Source organism: Crocodylus porosus, unplaced genomic scaffold (assembly GCF_001723895.1).
Source record: "Crocodylus porosus isolate Cpor-Errol unplaced genomic scaffold, CroPor_comp1, whole genome shotgun sequence".
NCBI classification, from domain to species: Eukaryota; Metazoa; Chordata; order Crocodylia; family Crocodylidae; genus Crocodylus; species Crocodylus porosus.
The window spans coordinates 12,590,647-12,610,612 of NW_017728913.1; the positions used below are offsets into that span (position 1 = coordinate 12,590,647).

General features: G+C 46.2%; 1 protein-coding gene across 1 annotated transcript in view; it reads left to right on the forward strand.

Annotated features, from left to right (window-relative positions):
• LOC109309691 overlaps positions 1-19,966 on the forward strand; it is a 113,637-nt gene that overhangs the window by 66,514 nt on the left and 27,157 nt on the right. Inside the window, exons 14-16 of the mRNA XM_019534505.1 lie at positions 6,924-6,963; positions 10,152-10,203; positions 15,783-15,894. Coding sequence (XP_019390050.1) covers positions 6,924-6,963; positions 10,152-10,203; positions 15,783-15,894 — 204 coding nt within the window. The remainder of the gene's footprint in view (positions 1-6,923; positions 6,964-10,151; positions 10,204-15,782; positions 15,895-19,966) is intronic.

Sequence of the window (19,966 nt, forward strand, 5' to 3'; positions counted from 1 at the left end):
CTCTTGAAGGTGTTCAATGTATGTACTTGAACCACCTCCGATGGCAGACTGTTCCAGACCTTGGGGGCTCGGACAGTAAAGAAATTCTTCCTTATGTCCAGCCTGAAATGGTCTTGCAGTAGTTTATGATCATTTGACCTCGCCATCCCTCTGGGCGCTCTGGTGAACAAACATTCCCCCAGATACTGGTGGTCACCTCTGATAAACTTATAGGTGGTCATCAGATCACCTCAGATATCTCAACTGATATCTCACACAGTGCAATTTTGTGGGGTTTTGTGTTTATCATGGTGAGACCAGGGTGTCACAGGATGGGGCCCCCAGGGATGGCTGTGATACCCCCAGGGCTCCTTGACCATGCCAGTCCTGCCCAATGGGCACCCTCTTTCTCTCCTACCACATCTTGTTGGTAATTACTATGAATAGGGAGGCTGCCCTTGAGTTTACATTGGCCACGGTCCTGATGGACCTCACTGAACCCTGGGGGTTTTTGGACCCCTTTTGGGTCTTGCACAAAAATGGTTGCCTCACAGGGCACCTTCAGCCTTATGGGCTAGATGCGTGGCTCCAAAACCACCCCTTTATCACGCTCCCCTGGCGCTGGGCTCTCCGCAGCCCCTTCGTCTCCGCACCCCCCTGGCACTGGGCCCTCCACAGCCCCTTCATCACCACACCCCCCTGGTGCTGGGGTCCCCACACTATAGTGGGCCCCCAGTGAGGCTTCTTCCTTCCCCAATAGCCTCAGCTTGATCCATCGGTATTATAAAACAGCAACCAAAAACATGAGCCCTTGGGCTATAACAGAACACAAAAAGTTCAGGACTTTGTCACTTTAAAAGAGTCAAACTTCTTCTCCAGCACTAAGTGTCTAGTAGGTAAAGGTACCTGGTGAGCTTCTGGAGCCCCATTAGCCCTAAGTGTAGGATATCTGGCAACTGCAGCATCTCTGGGCAATTTGTCCCTGGAAGCTCCTTCCCCTTTGGCTGCTGGCAGGTAACTGTCTCTTTAGTCCCAGCCCTGGAGTTTGTGTGCCCAGGTCCCGGCCTCTTCCAGTCAGCTGACTGGCTGCAGGTGCAGGCTAATTTCCTCCTTAGGCCTGCTGCCACAGTAACCTGCACCTGTGGGTTCCTGCCTGACTGCTCGGGCCCTCTCTCTGGGCAGTTTCTGCCCTTAAAGAAGCAGGGACCTTAGTGCCCTGCGACACAGGGTTTTTTTACAAGATGGTTGGTGGGATGTAAGGTACCGAAGGTTGAGAACCTCTGCTTTAGTGCACAGCAGCATGTGTAGACACTGAGAGGGCTGCTGGGACACTAGAGTGCTTCAATGTCAGGGCTGCCTGCCAGCTAGCCCCACACTGGAGTACCTTCATGCCTCAGTCAGCCCCTCTACTGGACGTTGAGCTGGGTTGGAGCAACCCCAGCCAGCAGGCTGAGCCCGGGGCTTTCTGCCAGCCAGAGCTGCTCTGACCCAGCGCAATGTGCAGTGATCCTGGGCACACATGGAAACATTGTACCCAGAAGCAGTAAACTCCAGTGTGAACTGTGCCGTAGTTTATTGCGTCACATTAATAGCATATGTAGACACACCCAGAGAGTATGAACTAGAGGCAGTAAGCCAAAATAAGACAGATGAAATATGATATATAAAACAGGGTTTGAACAGGTTAAAATAGTCTGTTGTATAGAATTTATAAGTCTCAGGTTTCTTAGGTGGCCATAAAACATACCTAGCAACTGTTTGATGTAGCTAACATGCAGGCAGTTCATAATATAACAATTGGCAAAGTGCCCATCGAGAATGATGGGTGAGCAGTGGGGATGGAGCACCACCACCCACCTCCCCACGCTGCCACTGCTCTGCATCCGGTCATGCTCAATTCCCCCCTCCCTCCACCCCCACTCTCTGTGTCCAGCCCCATGCACCCCCCCCACACCTGACACACACCCACCTAACCACACGCCACACCCACACACCACATACCCACTAAACCACACATCACACACACACCTATGTGCCCCCCCACACACAGGTGCATGCCACACACTCAGCCACATGCCTCACACACCCACCCACAGGCCACCAAGCCACACGCCACGCACACACAGCCACACACCATACCCATCCAGACACCCACCCCTCAGCCCTTCTGGTGATAGCAGCAGGCCACCATGACACCCCTCCCCTTACCACCCCCCGGACCAGCTCCTTGCATGGCACCCTGTGACCATGCACCCCACCGTCCCCCCCAGCCAGCGCATCTCACATCCACAGCTGGCAGTCACTTCCCACAGGAGGATGGGGGTGTGGCCACAAGGTACCTCATGGGGAGCAGGTGTGGGGAGCACAGCCCACTCCGCAGCCACATGCTGCAGTCAGGAGGCACTACCTGTGTGCCATGCCCCAATGCACACTCTATGGCCGCAGCCAGCCACACACCCCCAGCTGCATGCCACCCACACCTAGCCAGCCACATGCCCCATGCACCCACCCAGCCAGCCACACGCCCTACCCGCCCACACACACTCACCCAGCCACATGCCACACACACACTGAGTCACACGCCACACACACTCACCCAGTCACACTATACCCACCCATCCCCATACACCCACCCAGCTACACGCCACACCCACCCAGCCACACACACACAACACCCAGCCACAGCCTGCATACTGCACACACTCAGCCACATGCCACCCACACACCCAACATCACTGCCTGGCTCAGCCCGTCCTGTGGCAGGACACTGTGCCACTGTCAAAGCAGAAGCAGCGAGGTGGAGAGCAGGGGTGGAGTGGAGGCCGCAGCTGCAGTTGCAGCCGCTGCTGCCCCTTGCATAGACCAGGGGCCATGTGCCCACCTGGGCTGCCCAGTGCCACCTCTGGAGGAGCAGCTGAGCTCCGAGTGTCCCATGGCCCAGCCCAGCTGGGGCTGCATTCACTGTGATTGGGGCCTCAGCCGGACTGGGTCCTGGGGCCATCAGAGCCTGGTGGCTCATGAAGGGGCGTATCACCACTGAGCGCAGGTCCCCCTCCTCTGGCTCCCCCGCAGTGTGCACAGTGGCAGGAACCACCCGCCCCTGGCTCTGGAGGAGCCAATAGGCTCCCATGGCCCCACAGCCCGGTCTGGTCTGAGCACAGCCTGCCCCCCACTGAGATCAGCCTGGTGCAGCCTCAGCCCCAGTGCCCCCCCAGCCCTTCCGGTGATGGCAGAGGGCCACCATGACACCCCTCCCCTTACCACCCCCCACACCAGCTCCTTGCATGGCACCCTGTAGCCACACACCCTGCCTTCCAACCCCCCCCCGCCCAGCACATCTCACATCCACAGCTGGCAGTCACTTACTACAAGAGGATGGGGGTGTGGCCACAGGGTGCCAGATGGGAAGCAGGCGTGGGGGGCACAGCCCACTCCACAGCCACATGCTGCAGTCAGGTGGCATTACCTGTGCGCCCCCTATGCCAGCTCCCCATGCACCCGTGTGCCATGCCCTACTGCATGCTCCATAGCTATAATCAACAGGTGATCCCCATATGGGGTGGGGGGGCATGGCACCTGGCTGGAGAGAGTCATGCGGGGAGCAGGTGTGGGGGGTGTGCCCTGCCCCATGGCCATATGCTGCCTGTACACCCCACACCCGCTCCCTGTGCAGCCCCCACATGGCCTCAAGCCACGCCCCCTGCCCCAGAGCACATTTTGGTCCCCACCACCTCCGCCTCACTTGCCTGTGTGTCTGCCTGTCAATAAGGCTCTGAGTGGCACATGTGCAGTTGGCCCGGAGCATTATGGATAGACAGACACACAGCCAGAAGTGCTATGGTTTTTATTATATTAGAGTGGTGGAGGAGGCTGTAGGGGTTAATAACTAGAGAGTTATCCAAATGGAAGATGGGTTCTAGGCTCTCCTTATCCTGAGGGGACTTACATGTGCACACATCTTTCACTACCAAAAAAAGTGCCTTACATTCACCAGGATATATGCTTATCTTGATGGGGTTCCCTCTTTTCTTCTTTTGGAAATTGTCCACTGAGCCACAAAGGATGCACAATTAATGGGGACAGAAGGAAAGTAAGCAAGAAGAAATATAGCTCAGTAGGCTAGTCAGAAGGGCGTCCCCTCTGAGGGGTCTTGGCCCTGGTTCCAATACCGTGATGATAATCATGTCTTTTTTCAGGTCTGTATGTGGGTAAAGTCCTACTCAATATAAACTGTCATTTAAGGAGATTGTGTTGTGTATTTTTTTCACCCACTTTGTCTCCGTGAGAATAATTAAAAATAGGGCTGGATGGAACCTCAGGAAGTCATTTAGTCCAATCCCATGCTTGAGGCAAGATCATCCCTGTCTGAACCATCCCAGAAAAAATGTTTGTCTAACCTGTCCTTAAAACTTCTACTGCCTGAGATTCCACAACCTCTTGAGGTAACTGGTTCTCACATAACCTTCACAGCTAGAAGATCTTTCTAATATCTAACCTCCATCTCCCGTGTTGTAATTTAAGTCATTACTTCTTGTCTTGTCCTGTTCTCAGGAAACGGAGAACAAATTGATTACCATCTTCTTCATAATGATTTTTTGTATATGAAAAAGCTATCAAATCCTCCACCCCTGTTTTTCTCTTCCTTAGACTAATTCTGATTCTTCTGACTTCCTCATATATCATGTTTTCTAGACTGTAACGGTGGGCCTCTATTCCCTGTTATTTTGAGTAAGAAGGAAGGCAGCATTAAGTGGCTCCAAGAATGCTGGCAGTTAAATTGTGTGTTTAATGTGCTGGCAGTTAAAGGTGAAGCCAGAGCCTAGCTATCCAGACCTGTGCTCTGTGGCCAGCCTGGCTCCGTGCAGCAGGATTGCCGCTGGTGCAGCCCTGGGAGGCCCCCAGGTCCCCAGGTAAGTCTTCTGGGGCCAGCCCAGTGCTAGTGCACCACCACAAGCTGTCCCTGGGGAACCAAATGTCCATGCATGTCTCGACATGACCCTAGAAGCAACTGGTGTTTCAAACTGAATCTAATCTAAAAATCCTACAAGCTCCCTTTTGGAAGCAGATAGGGATGTGAGATGTGCTAGTATTTCTCTAAATTTTCTACAGAAAGATATTATATGAAGACCTGGTTGAAATGCAGTGCCATCTCAATTAAATCAGTTTAGCAATGTTGTAACAGGGGGCTCTCTCAAGGCCGGTCTACCAACAGCCAGTCCACCTGTTTCTGGGCCAACTGCCCGCCTTCTTGTCTGCCATGCTTTTTTGATATATAATTAAATTTTCTTAATTAGGCAGGAGGCTGCCCATTTCTTTCGTTGATGCCATGGGATGCTATCTATGGATCTGTTTGTCCCCTACACTGCAGCCCAAGCCTCACAGATAGTATCCACAGTTGTTAATGTCACCGGCCCCACTCTGGGCCCCAATATTCTCTGGTCTAGACCCCTACAAGATCCCTCCACTCAGGCAGCTTATTCCACCCTCATTCTGGGCTGCCTAGCTTCCTGAACTGTTCCCCCTTTCAGGTGTGGCCTCTCTGGGACTTGTGGCCACACAGGCCCTGGCCTCACCTCCAAGGCCAGTCCGAAACCCCAGCCGTCAGCTCTGGGCATCCTTCATGGTGCGTCCCTGGCCCTTTTGGTGCTTCCGGTCCTGGTCCCAGCATTCACCAGTCAAGGGTTTTCAAGTCAGGTCTATGAGCCTCTAGCTCCCTCTCTAACTTGGCCCTTCTATGGTGTAACCCACCCGGTTGTGGGAGCTGGGGTTATTAAGACAGCCTGACCCACCTTTCACCAGGGTGGTAACTGGTCTGGCATTTCCTGGGGGCTCCTGCACTACTGGGAGCCCCACCAGGCCACTAGGCCACCCATCCCCAGCAGGGTGCAGTTTTAAGTCAAGGCCAGGACCAGGAGCCTCCAAACCATAACCTTAAGCTCCTGCCCTTACCTCCAGGATGTTGCATGCAGCCAGTGTTACTGTCTGGCTTGCCAGCAGTGAGCTGTTCTGTTTATATAGGCAGCCAGAGATCTAAAATGGCCTCTGCAATCAAGCACCTGCTGGCTGCTTGGCTCAATTCTTAAAGTGGCAGGCACCAACAGTGCGCTGCCACAAATACATTTATATTGCTTTTTCCAAATCTTTAATAGCCCTATTTTTTCATGCTTTACTGATCAGTTGCAGATAGAACTGACCAGTAAAACTATTCTCAGTGGTATATATCTGCATTTTACCATAGCTGTACCTACATGTCATAATTATGCTACAAATAAATAACAAAAGTTATGCACAATATAACTACAAAATTCTAAAATCAGTTCTCTGAGTTTTCCACAAGGTCTAATGCAAAGCAGCACTGCATACTTTTGCTACTTGGCATGTCAAAATTGTGGCTGAACTGGTATATTCAAATTATCAGTCATCCTCATAATTCTTTGGTTAGGTTGCATGAAGTAGTTAATAAATAGGATCATAGATTTGCTTTCTGAGCTGATTCTTTTCATATATTTATGTTTTCATGAAAAAGTTTACCAGTCATTTGCAATATATAAACCATAGTACAATTCAAAGCCATCTCTCTTTCAAAGCATTATGTCTTTTTCTTATAAATTAATGATCTGATAGGTGTTAAAAATCATATAAGATCCTTTCCATAGTTTCTATTTGTGAATATATGAGACCTCTTTCAGGTTGTTGCTTTTTGATTTTCTTTCTTTTTTTTTTTTTTGGTAAAAATCTCAGTTTTTTAAACTGTCTCACAAAAATACTTAATTTAATATTTCTAGTAAAAGTTAAATTCTTTTCTAGACTTTCCCACCATTTGCCAAGTGTTGGGCACAGGAAGGTTTAAGAGTAAAACAAAATTGAATTCAAATCTGTTACACTTGTTGCAAAAAGTCTTTCTAGAATTAACTTGCTTGTTTTATTTTGTTTTCAATTTCTAGCACCTGGTCTCACTGCAATTGCTGGAGGGCGTCCAAGCGTGTAAGTTGATTTCTGATTACTCACTAGTCTCAGAGTCTGGGTATAGTACTCCTCCCACCATTTAAAAAAATTTCAATAGCATCTTGTGTTATGTCTACTAACTGGTGACAAAGGAACAGTTATACTACAAGATATTTGCAACAATTAGCAGACCTCTCTAGCCAGTTTTTGGGCACACTATATGTACTTCTACTGCGGCCTCCTATAAACATTCAGTTTCTCTTGGGAGAGTTGCTGCTCTCCCAGGAGGAACTGCATGTATAGATGTTCAGGTTTTTGCTCCCAGAGTAAAAATGGTTGCTTCAGGAGAAGATAACCAGGGCACAACCAAGGTCAAATCGTTCCCAGGAGAGTTTCTCTTGGGAGAATGAATGTTTGTACATGCCGTAAGACTCTAGTCACCTTTATGCGAGGTAACTCTAGTACTTAAAAAAATTGTTCTTAAAGCGTATTCTACTGCATCATTAGCACAAAAACAATGAAGCAAGTTAGAATAGAGTAATTCTGAATATACCTATTTTAGGTCACAATTTTTTATATTTTAAATCTGTTAAAATATGTAAAGATTTCATAGATTTCATAGACATTTGGCTGGAACAGACCCTGGAGAATCATTGAGTCCAGCCCCCTGCCCCAGGGATTATAGGATCCCAGCAAGGTAAACATCCAAATGTGTCTTGAAGGCATTCAGAGTGGGTGCTTGAAAACCACCTTCGGTGGTAGTCTATTCCAAACCTTGGGGGCTAGGACAGTAAAGAAGCTCTTCCTTATGTCCGGCCTGAAACGGTCGTGATGGAGTTTCTGACTGTTCGATCTTGTCATCCCTTGGGGGGCTCTGGTGAACAGATGTTCCCCCAGATCCTAGTGAACACCCCGATAAACTTAAAGGCAGCCACCAGATTACCCCTGAGCCTGTGCCTTTCCAGGCTGTAGAGTCCCATGGCTCTCAGCCTCTCATCATAAGGTCTGTTTTCCTGACCTCTGATCATGGACGTGGCTCTCCTCTGCACCCTCTCAAGCTTCTCCACACCCTTTTTGAATTGTGGAGCCCAAAAATGGATGCAGTACTCCAGCTGTGGCCTCACCAAGGCGAAGTACAATGGGAGAATGACGTCCTGGGATTTGCTTGAGAAGCATCTATGGATGCAAGCCAGCATTTTGCTTGCTTTACTAGCTGCAGCATCACAATCAAGGCTCATGTTCATCTTGTGGTCAGTCATGACCCTCAAGTCCATTTCATCTGTAGTGCTAACCAGCATAGCGCTACCAAGCCTATAAGCATGCTGCAGGTTTTTCCTCCCAAGGTGGAGACCCTTGCATTTTTCGGTGTTAAGTACCATCAAGTTCTCATCCACCCAGTTCACGAGCCTGTCAAGATCTGCCTGGATCACCCTCCTGTCCTCGGGTGTGGATACTTTACCGCAGAGTTTGGTGTCGTTGGCGAACTTGGCCAGTCCATTTCTGACACCAATGATGAAGTCATTCTTTGTATTAAATGTACATGTTCACACTTTCATTCTTATTCATGAGAATAGTTGTGAGAAAAATCAATAATATTTGAAACCCTTTTCAAACTGACACTTAATATGGTTTAAGACACGTTTTACACTGCCCTTGAAAGTGTGTTTGTGGCATGTACAGACATATCTTTGAAAATCAGGTTGACTACCTGAGTACATTAGCTCTGTTGACACAAGTTTCAGCCTGTGAGTAAGTACCCAAGTTCTCAGGCCTATTTCAAAGGCTGTGTTGTCACAGCAACACTGCTATTAGTACTGAAGATGGCGCAACTAAAGCTAGTCAGACCTCAAAACAGTGCACATGTACCAGCTGCATTAGATTTGCCTCAAAAAATGCAGTGTCACTAGCCTTTACGAGATACCAATTTACCCTTAGCCCAACCTTTCTTACACAGATCTTGTCATATATAATTGTTTGTACTTTCCTAGAAAGAAAACATTTCCAGAAGGTGTTTTTAGAGTTTTTCAAAACTGTTTCTATAGGAATATTATGAAACATATACTGCATTATTTCTGTGACTGCACAGTGTGGGGAGAATTAAAAGCAGGGATTAAGCCGTTGATCTTATATGATTGGCTAAAGCAGCGGTAAGCAATGTTTTCTGGTGGCAGGCAGGAATGAACCAGCTCGGATCTGAAGTAGGTTGGTGCTAGGACCCAGCCACTCCCATGACCACCACAGCTTCTCCTCAACCATCCAGCTGCAATACTGCCAAAACCTCCCACTGTCCCACTGTGGCACTGCTGAAGTCCCTTGCTACTGGAGTGCCCCAGCTGTGCAGGATGTAGGTTGTCAACCCCTTGGTTGAAGGGATAGCCAAAATAAAGCTTTCATATTTAGTTAAATTATTTACCTCTATTACTAGCAGCTTTGATGATCACTGTAATGATAGGGATATTATTTAAAACTTGTGAGAGAGAGTGATTTTTTTAAAATATTTTGCTTGTTACTTTCCTAATGAGACTCATGCATTAGCCCATAACATTTTCTATAAGCATGTGAAACACCACACAGCAGGGGTTAGCAGCATTTTCCGGGGGTGGGAGGGGAGCACAATAACCCAGTTTGAGTCAGAGGTTGACAGGCATTAGTACCAGGCCACCACCACCATTGCTAATACCCACTGTTCAGCTGCAGGGAAGCATGGTGAAAGCCGTGCTCCACTGGAACCCATGCTGCCCACCTGGCATGGCATGGGCAGAGCTCCCACTGTGCTGGAGCCCCAGGTGCCTGTCTCTTGCAGGGTGCATGTCTCACAGGGAGAGACTCTGCCACTGAATGCTGCTAAAGCTATGACTCCATGGGCCAGATCCAGCTGATGAGCCATAGGTTGCCAACCCTTGCCATTAAGCATTGAGCAGAAATGCAGAAGACATAAAAAATTTGATTGACTATCCTTGATGTCATAAACACATCAATGATATTATTTCAGGCTGTCCCACCCTTTTTCACTCTCACCTTCTTAATGAGTATGGAAGTTATAAGGAATGACCACATTTTTCAACTATATCAAAACTGATGAAAAAATTACTACTAACCTTGGCTACACACTTTTAATTATGGTACTTTTGAATTGTCCAAATACTTAATGAACTGAAAGAGGTATGACCAGTTTTTTCATTTGTTATTGTTTACATAGTTATATATTATTTGTTTTGTACATCCAGGTCTCCAGTTTTGAAACCATTTTTCTTCCTTTATCCCAAAAGAAATGTTAAGGTAAGCACTACTTGTTAGAGGTCTCATCTTGTTCTGACTGCAGCAATGGGAAAAGCAAACCTGATTTCAATAGAAATAGGATCAGGCATTGTAAAGCTGCAAGATTTACTGTAAATTGTACTAAAATATATTTTTCCCTCAGATGATTATAGCATATATTTGCATTCCATGTTTTATAATATGTTAATGAAAATATTCAATGCTGCCATCCCATGATACAACTTATTGCTACTGGGTACATGTCTGCATGTGTGCCCAAGCTGGGACAAAGCAGCTCTGGCTGGCAGGGGGCCTCAAGGCTCAGCCTGCTAGCCCAGGGCTGCTCCCTACAGCAAAATGTACTTCAGAGGAGCTACCTGGGGCATGATGGTGATTCAGTGTAGGGCTAGCTGGCAGACAGACCCCTCACTAAAGCACCCTTGTGCCGCAGCTAGTTTCTCCAGAGTTTACATGTGTGCTGCTGCAGTTTTTTACTTTGCATCAGGATAGTACTTGTAAATACTAGTAAGGTATTTTATTCCAGCCTAGTAGGGGTGCACATGTAGACACCAAGATGTTTACTGTACAGCTAATTAGTCTACTGCTCAGTAAATGTTTCATATTGATGTGCCCAGCGTTAGTCTCAGTCCGTTTGAGACTGCAGTTGAAACTACAGATACACTTTTTCTTTTCCAGATGACTTATGTGATAGCTAGTATCCAAATGACAGTACTAGCATTTCATGATAAGGTATCCACACTGAAAATGCAGCTGATGTAAGAGTATTCTGATCAAGAGGTCTTAAATTCCACAGTACTAATTTTCCAAATGCTGTAACAAGAGAAAGAGGCAGCAAATTTAACCAGGGGCTCATAGGTAGCGAATGCAGAAAGTAAAAGATGGAACAGGTCAAAACATCAGCAGGATAACAAATTTATATTATTTACAAAATTTGCTTAAAATTTTTTGCCATAGTAAAGATATCTTTTTAATAGAGAAAAAATAGAAGGCAGATCTAACACAGCAAATGTGACAACATCTTCTTGTGTTTCATAAATTAGAGGTTTATCATTTTATGTTGGAGAATATTTTTCCCCTGATCTTATGCAGTTGTCCCAACTCCAGCAGAGATAACTTAAGCTTTTATAACTCCATAAGGTTTCTGTTAAAAGACAGTATTTTTGAATGCGTGCTCTTCTTCAGTTAGGAAAATTTAAAAAATACCTCCCAACCCTAGTAAATCTACCTAAAACAAGGATAGTTGTTTGAAAATATTTTATCAGTTATGCAAACAATGAAATAGAACAACACAATTTGTCTTTATGGTCTGTTAGCATCTTCCTTAATGTTTTGTTTCTGTAAGGTCTGTATTGGTATTTATTTTTCACAATGTCTCAGCCACATTATTTTTTACTTTAAGAAAACACATGTACTTAATGCAACTGAGGTTATTATTTCCCCCGAAAAACAAAGTATAGAGAGAGTGATAACTCTGCCCATGGGGCTAAATGGTCTGATGTCTTCAAGGAAGAGATTGGTTGCTGTCTTATGCCAAATTGTGGAGGACGTTTGGTGCATAATGGATACAGAGCTAAATAGTGTAAAATTGTGCCAACATGGCACAGATCAAAAATATCCTGGAAGACAAACTTGCTCCAGGACTAATGGAATAGACTTTGCAACATTCTTCTACAATTCTAATAATTCTAGTAGTAAACAAGCCAAGGTTGATCTGATTCCTAATAATTGTAGTACCTGTTAATGCATAGATTTTGAGAGTAGCCCATTGATTAAACTTATTCCTAGCTGCTCCCATGAAAACATCATTTGTAATTCATACTTGTCTTTCTCCACTCTGTAAAGTAGAGGTCATCTTATTCTCTGGACTAAAAAGATGAACTATGTAATCTCATTACTGCAGTATTTAATATTAAATAGTGCTATATCTAGATGCAGGATTCATCCTTAGAATCAGCACTCTTTCTGAGGTGTTCAAGAGGTATAGTTTACCTTCCTTTTTGTTCCTTTACTTATTAAAGAAAAATGTAACTAGAGTCCTTTATCTAAAAAGGACTAAAGCCTTGGAAAAATTATTTTTCCCATTCCTTCTCTGTCATGCAGCAGATAACAACTGATTAACAATCAAAATTGTATAATTGGAAGATTACAAACGAGTAACTGCCCATGTAAACAGAATAGTTTCAGTAGTTAGAGATTATTTGCATTTTATGAGAACTTCCAGGCAGTCGTTGAATCTTCTTTGCACATTGCAATTAGAGGCAGAAACTTCTGCAGATGTTTTGGAAGATTTTAAATATCTATTATAGGATCTGCTCGATTCTCACTTATATTTATGACATTTCTAGTAAGTAAGTGTTAATACAGTTTCCATTGAAAAACACATAAAGGAAAGGAATTCTATTACATTGTGCACCTAAATAGAAGTTTTCTAGCCATGTAAGTAGCCTTTTTGGCACTTACACACAGGTTGTGATTCTGTTATTCCTTTAGTCAGAAAACATGTATGCATGTGGACATAGACTGAGCATACACGGTAGGCTACTGTGACAGGGGGCCTTCCCAGGGCCAGTTAGAAGTTGGCCTGAGCTACCAATGTCTCCTAGCAAAAAGGAACGCATACACCCAATGGAAGGCAGGGGCCATCACCAGGGAGGACTATACTACTGCAGTTGCTCGGAGATGCAGGGGGGCACTCAGGAAGGCCAAGGCGGAGATGGAACCAGGACTAGCTTCCTGGATTAAGAACAACAAGGAGTCCTTTTTTAAATGCGTAGGGGGTAAAAAGAAGGTTCTGGGTAATGTGGGGCCCCTGCAGGACACGTTAGGAAATTTGGTCGTCACACCAGACGACAAAGCCAACATATTTAACGATTTCTTTGCCTTCATTTTCCTAACCGGGGACCGGAACAGTCACCCCCCCTCTGGGCCCCCCTCAGGCCCCAAGGGAGGCGCATCTAGGCCAAAGGTTAGTGAGGAACTAGTTAGGGATCTTCTGGAAGGACTGGATGTATTCAAATCAGCTGGTCTGGACAATCTCCACCCTAGAGTACTGAGGGAATTGGCTGAGGTCATTGCAGGACCCCTGGCACGGCTTTACAAACACTCATGGTGCTCTGGTGTGATGCCAGATGACTGGAAGAAGGCCAATGTATTTCCCATCTTCAAAAAGGGGAGGAAGGAGGACCTGGGAAACTATAGGTCAGTTAGTCTTACCTCAATCCTGGGAAAGCTTTTTGAGAAAATTATTCTGGCGCATATCCACGAGGGGCCAGCAGGAGAGATTATGCTTAGGGGCAACCAACACGGGTTCATTAGTGACAGGTCCTGTCAGACAAGCCTGGTGGCCTTCTATGACCAGATCACCAAATCCTTAGATGCAGGGGTAGCAGTGGACATAGTCTTCCTGGACTTTTGGAAGGCCTTCGACACTGTCTCTCACCCTGTTCTCATTAAGAAACTGGGGGGCTGTGGTGTCGACACCCACACAGTCAATTGGGCTGCACCCAGAGAGTGGTGGTGGATGGGTCATTTTCGACTTGGAAGGATGTGGGCAGTGGGGTTCCTCAGGGCTTGATCCTCAGGCCCGCGCTGTTCAACATCTTCATCAGTGACTTGGACGAGGGGGTAAAAAGCACCCTGTTCAAATTTGCTGATGACACTAAGGTGTGGGGGGATGTGGACACACTAGAAGGAAGCATCAGGCTACAATCAGACCTAGACAGGTTACAAGGGTGGGCGGATGAGAATAGGATGGGATTCAACACTGACGTGTGCAAAGTGGTGCACCTGGGGAGGAACAACCAGCACCGTACCTACAGGCTGGGGAACTCCCTTCTTGTCAGCATAGAGGCGGAAAAGGATCTTGGAGTCATCACTGATGCCAAGATGAACATGGGCCGGCAGTGTGGGGATGCAGTCAGGAAGGCCAACCGTACCTTGTCATGCATCCACAGATGCATCTCAAGCAGGTCCAGGGAGGTGATACTCCCCCTCTATGCGGCACTGGTCAGGCCGCAGCTGGAGTACTGCGTCCAGTTCTGGGCGCCGCACTTCAATGTGGACAACATGGAGAGGGTCTAGAGGAGGGCCACTCGCATGATCAGGGGGCAGCAGGGCAGGCCCTATGAGGAGAGGCTACGGGGCCTGAACTTGTTCAGCCTCCAGAAGAGAAGGCTGAGGGGGGATCTAGTGGCCTGTTACAAACAAGTCAGAGGGGACCAGCAGGCACTGGGGAAGTCCCTGTTCCCCCAAGCACTACCAGGAGTAACCAGGAATAGTGGTCACAAGCTGGGAGAGGGTAGATTTAGGCTAGATATCAGGAGGGGCTACTTCAGTCAAGGCGGCTAGGATCTGGAACCAACTTCCAAGAGAAGTGGTGCTAGCTCCTACCCTGGGAGTCTTAAAGAGGAGGCTAGATGTACACTTTGCTGGGGTCGTTTGACCCCAGTACTCTTTCCTGCCATGGCAGGGGGTTGGACTAGATGATCTACTCAGGTCCCTTCTGACCCTAGAAACTATGAATCCACCTGTTTCTGGGCTAACTGCCTGCCTCTCGTCTGCCATGCCTTGATGAAAACTGATTAAGATCTTTATTAGGTGGGAGACTGCCAATTTTGAACCCCACTGTTCAGGGGAATGTCTGCAGCTCCGTTCCACTCCTACATTGAAGCCCAAGCCTTGCTGATGGCATCCCAGGCAGCTAAACTCAGCCATTCCCTTTGCCCATTAGCTGTGGTCCCCTCTCTGGGACCTTTGACTCCCCCTTAGGCCCTGGCCCCATTTAAGGCCAGTTGGGACCCTGAGCCTCTTTGCTCTGTAGGCATCTCTTGCAGTGGGCCCCTGACCCTTTTGACCCCTCTCTGGGTCCTGGCCCCAGCATGTACCAGTTGAGCTGCTTGCCTGCTTTTACCCTCACAACTGCACTAGCAACTGAGCCACAGGCTTTTCTGAGATCTCAAAAGCCTGGACATTACCCAGCCAGGAATGTGCAGGGGCTGGAGGTTATTAGGTGCTTCCAACCCACCTTTCACCAGGGAGATAACTGGCCTGGCATTTTATGGAGCTCCCACACCACCAGCAGTCCCACCAGGCCTCCCTTCCCTGGCAGGGTGTAGTTTTAGGTCATGCGCAGGACCTGGAGCCTCCTCCATCTCTATTGCCGCAGCCCATAGATCTCCAACTTGTTCCTGTTCCTCAGCTCCACCAGCTGATGTCTCTCTCTCAGCTGCTAGCAGCAAACTACTGGTTTACCCTAGTTATAGCCTGCTGTCTAAAGTGGCTGCTGCAGTTAAGCACCTGACTGCTGCCTGCTCTGGCCCTTAAAGTGGCAAGCACCAACAATACCCTGCCACAGCTACACATGGCATTTTAGGAGCAGAGAATCAGAGCAGCTTAGAATGTTTTGACAAGTTTTATTTAAAAAGAAGAGGAGAGGAAAGCTTTGATGTATAGGTTCTAATGTGAAATATGGCACATGTTTTAATTCACATTCTCCATGACACTTAGTTTAATTTACATATTTAAACACTGGATTTCTAGTTGTGTGATTTAAACAGTTTAAAAATGGGTATATTTTTCAGATCAATATTTTCTTGAATGGACAGCAGGTAGAAGCATTTGAAGAAGATCTTACATTTACATCAGATGCAGTTGTTTCATTTGATCAACAGAAGACTGAAGATCAGTTAAAAGGTATCTTGTCTTTAATATCTCTGACTTTTCTTTTCATTAGTCACTTAGTCTTTATTAGGTTTCTTTTCCAGATAGGTCTACTCTGCGTTCAATATGTGTGGTGATGTCGTCACTGTGTTGTATGCACAGGGCATACAGTGAGAAGTGAAAACAAGCCAGAATCTTATCAAGAGATGAGGCATAACCCCACATTTATTAGAATGTAACATAAAACATGCAATATGAAGAGAAAAAAAAAAAACAGTAAAGTTATTTGCTTTACTCATTCCCATGCATATTCATCCGTTCATTTATGCAAAATAAAAAAAGCGTGCGCGCGCACACACACACACACACACACACACACACACACACACAGTTAGACAGTCCTGCAAAGGTTAAGGTATTACCAAGTTCTAAAGTTGCTCAGGTCAGTCTGGTGGCTGGCCAGACTGACCATGAGTGATGGAGTCAGGTCTGGTTGGATGTGCCCAAAACTCCTTCTTGCAGTTGGAAAAAACCCCAAACCCTTTCTTTGTGTTCTTTCTTCATAGTGATAGGTGTCCATATAAGCCTATGGATTCCACTGAGTCAGATGCAAAGGTCAACCTCCTTGTCTTGTTGGCAGGTTGGGATTGGTAGGACATGATCTTCTGCTTTGTGGTCTGCAGTCTTCATGGGGGGGTCATTGCTTGCAGTCTTCAGCCGTCAGGGTGAAGCATGATGTAGTATTTGGTAATCCTGAACTGCTGACTTGACATTGCTGCAGCCTTTAACTGTTAAACCACAGAGGACTATTTTCACCTGCTGCAAGAGGACCATCTTCCTTCACATTGTAACAAAAGAGTGAGTGATGTATGTATGTGACCTCTTTCCACATATGCCAGACATACCACAAATCTTGCATAAGCATTTTCCTTATACTAAATTTAAGTTCTCAAATCATGAGATCAATAGGTCAAATATGTCTAAAATCATGAGACCAATATGTCCAATATATTTATGCTAAGCAATAAGAAATTTAAAAATGGTGGTTAATTCCAGAACACTAATAATGACTGATCAAATTATTATAAAAAAAGTAAATCATAACAAGACTAACTTTATCTTAATGGTTAAATATTTCATTATACAAAAAGAAAAAAACAACAATATAAGCAGTCAAAGCAATTATAGGTACTGTAATACAACTGCTGACTGTAATGCAGTGTAGACATAATTGAGGTACCTTTAAACTAGATAACTGCTACTAATAGCCAGGCTATCTGTAGCAGCACGATGTTTAGCATAAGCTAATCACCTAAGTATTTATCTAGTTTATTCAATGGATTGTCTAGACTATTTTCAGTATTTAAACTAGCTTATTATGAGAAATGTTTGTACACAAATTTATATAAACACATTGCACTCCCAACATGTTAGATGCTTGGTCAGGAACAAACTGCCCAATTGGGACAGTAAATGGGAGCACTTACTGCTTGAAATAGGATTCTGGTGAAAGGAAAGAGAGAAACTAAGGTGCTTTCAATGGAAGTTATGGTTTTAGAACACAACGTGTGTATAATTCCACTCAAAGGCCATTTACAGACATTCAGTTTCTCCGGGGGGGGGAAATCACCGCTCTCAGGAGAACCATGAATGTACAGATGTTCAAAATTTTTCTCCCAGAGTAAAAATGGTTGCTCTAAGAAAAAAAATTAACACAGAACAACCAGTGGTAAATCACTCTTGGAAGACAAAGGTCTGTACAAGTTACCTTTCTGAGAGAAGCCACAGCAGAATCCTCCAGCATCCCAGGGTGCTTTGCTCCCCCTTTCTTACCTCCAGAGACTGTTTTGTTCAGACTGAACTCCACTGCTTCAACCAAGCAGGAAGCAGAACACCCCTCCTCCCCCCCAGAATCCAATGTTGTGCTACAGGGAGACACACAGGCTTACTCTGCAGTTTGGGTCAGCCAATCAGGGCAGCCCTGTGCACTGCTCCCATTTGTCACCAGGCAGACTGAGGGAGCTGGTTGCACAGCAGCAGCACTGCAAGTTCTCTATTCTTCAGGGGTTCAGCACTTAAATGTCTGTTCAGGAGTCTCCAGGTAAGTTTTTCTACCAAGATGTGAAAGGACAGGCCCTGAGGGCAGCCATGGCACCCACTAGGGGCCACGCTAATCCTGTCCATGTTCCAGGTCCTCCATATACCCCCCTTTTAAAATTTTCTTGATATGCCTTAGTGTTCTTTCTATATTGATGAGGAGGCTGCCTAACCAAAATCTCCCTGGTCCCTAACCATCTCAACCAAACTCTGGTCTCTGGGCCCTCCATCAGCTAACAGAACCTCATCCGTTTCCTGGGGGTGGCTCACTTGCTTACTTGGAACTTCTTGTGCCCTCCTGGTACTACTCAAACTTTGTGGTTACAGCTTATGACCCTAGTGGCTTTAATTAAACCTTATGGGCTCTAATCATCACCTCCAGCTCCCCCATAGGCCTACTTACTTTGGCCTGGCCTCTTAGTCTTGACCTCTTGTCAGCCACAGCTGCCCATGACACACTGTCTTAGCTCCAGCTCTCTCGGCTGCAGCCCACCCATGTTGCCAGCTCCTGGCTCTGGCCTTCTTGAGTACAGCATACATCTCTCCCTCACTCTCCGTCATGCCCCTAGTAGACCTAAACCTGGAATGCCTTTCAGGTCCCCCTGCTTGGCCTCCTAACCATCCCAACAGCCACAAGTCAGTTGTCCAGTAAAACAGAAACAATGCAAGCAAGCTGCTTTAAATAAAACATTCAAAACTCTGGGTCACCATGCCACTGCAGAGGCCTCTTCCCCACTCATTGCCCCCCTCTGAGCCCTGGCATACCTGACCTGGCCCACAGCTTCCATTCCTTACCTGCCTGAGCTGGCAGAAACTTTCCTTCTCACAGAGTTTAGGGCTGCACTGGTCTCTCTGCCTCAGGAGCCCAGACTTATATCCCCTGAGCTCGTGCTTTTCTGGTTAGGTGCTCTCTTCACCAGCTGCAGGAAACTGTCTCCCTGCATAGGAGAACAAACCCAGGAGAATTTTCCCAGGTTATTTAAATGCGTGTACAGAGCCTCAGTGAATCATGAATCCATTTAGGTTGTGTCTCTAGCTGGAGGTAGATGAGCACCATACAGTCCTGGTTTTATCTACTTGAAATCCTCCATTTCAAGGAAGAAAAAAGAGACTATAAGGAACAGAATAAAAAAAATTGACATAATTATTACGTATCTTGTTAATTCTCATTTATAATTTGACTTGAGAAAAGAATGCTTGGTTTTTCCTGTATTGATAATAGTAGTAAAGATTTTATATAGAACTTCTTATAAGTAGCTTTCAAAATACTGTCAAGTTCAAAAGCCAGATTTTCCCCTTTAATTACATTTACTAAGTTGAAATAGTATTTTTGTATTAAAAATTTACCAGGATGATAGTGTTTGGAACAAATCAGCACCATTTAATCAGCCCAAAAATGTTCATAAGCCTTGAAGTATTAAAGTATAAACCTTAAGCGGATTAAGAATTCTTCGAGAATTTAATATTAAGATAGGGAAAAAAGTGATGGGGTATTTTTTAGTGTACACACACACACACACACACACCCCCCCCCAATCTTTGAGCAGCATGAAATATGTACATATATATGTTTTTTTTTACCACAGATGTGGATCCCACTAGCAGAAAACGATTTTCTTTTTCAGACAACATTACTATTTTTCTGTGTTGGCTAATTTTTCCATATTGGACTACTATTCAGTAAGGGTGCCTGTAGATGTACAGGATGCCTGCTTTGATATGCTGCAGTTACAGCACATCAGGGCTGTCTTGATTGGCTTGATGTGCAGCCACCTGTGGGCAGCCAAGTGGGTGGAAGACAGCCCCACTGGGAAGCTGTGTGCACTGGCTGGGCCAGAGCCGGACCAGTGTCTTTGGGAGGCATGGGGCAGGTATGAGCAGGAGCATAGTACAAGCTGCCCTGGGTGGGAGTTGGTGGAGCTTAGCCCCACCAAGAGCACTGGGGGGGGCCAGATGGGAGGGTTGCACTAGGACTTGCACCACACCACCCAGGGGAGCTCTCCTGGGT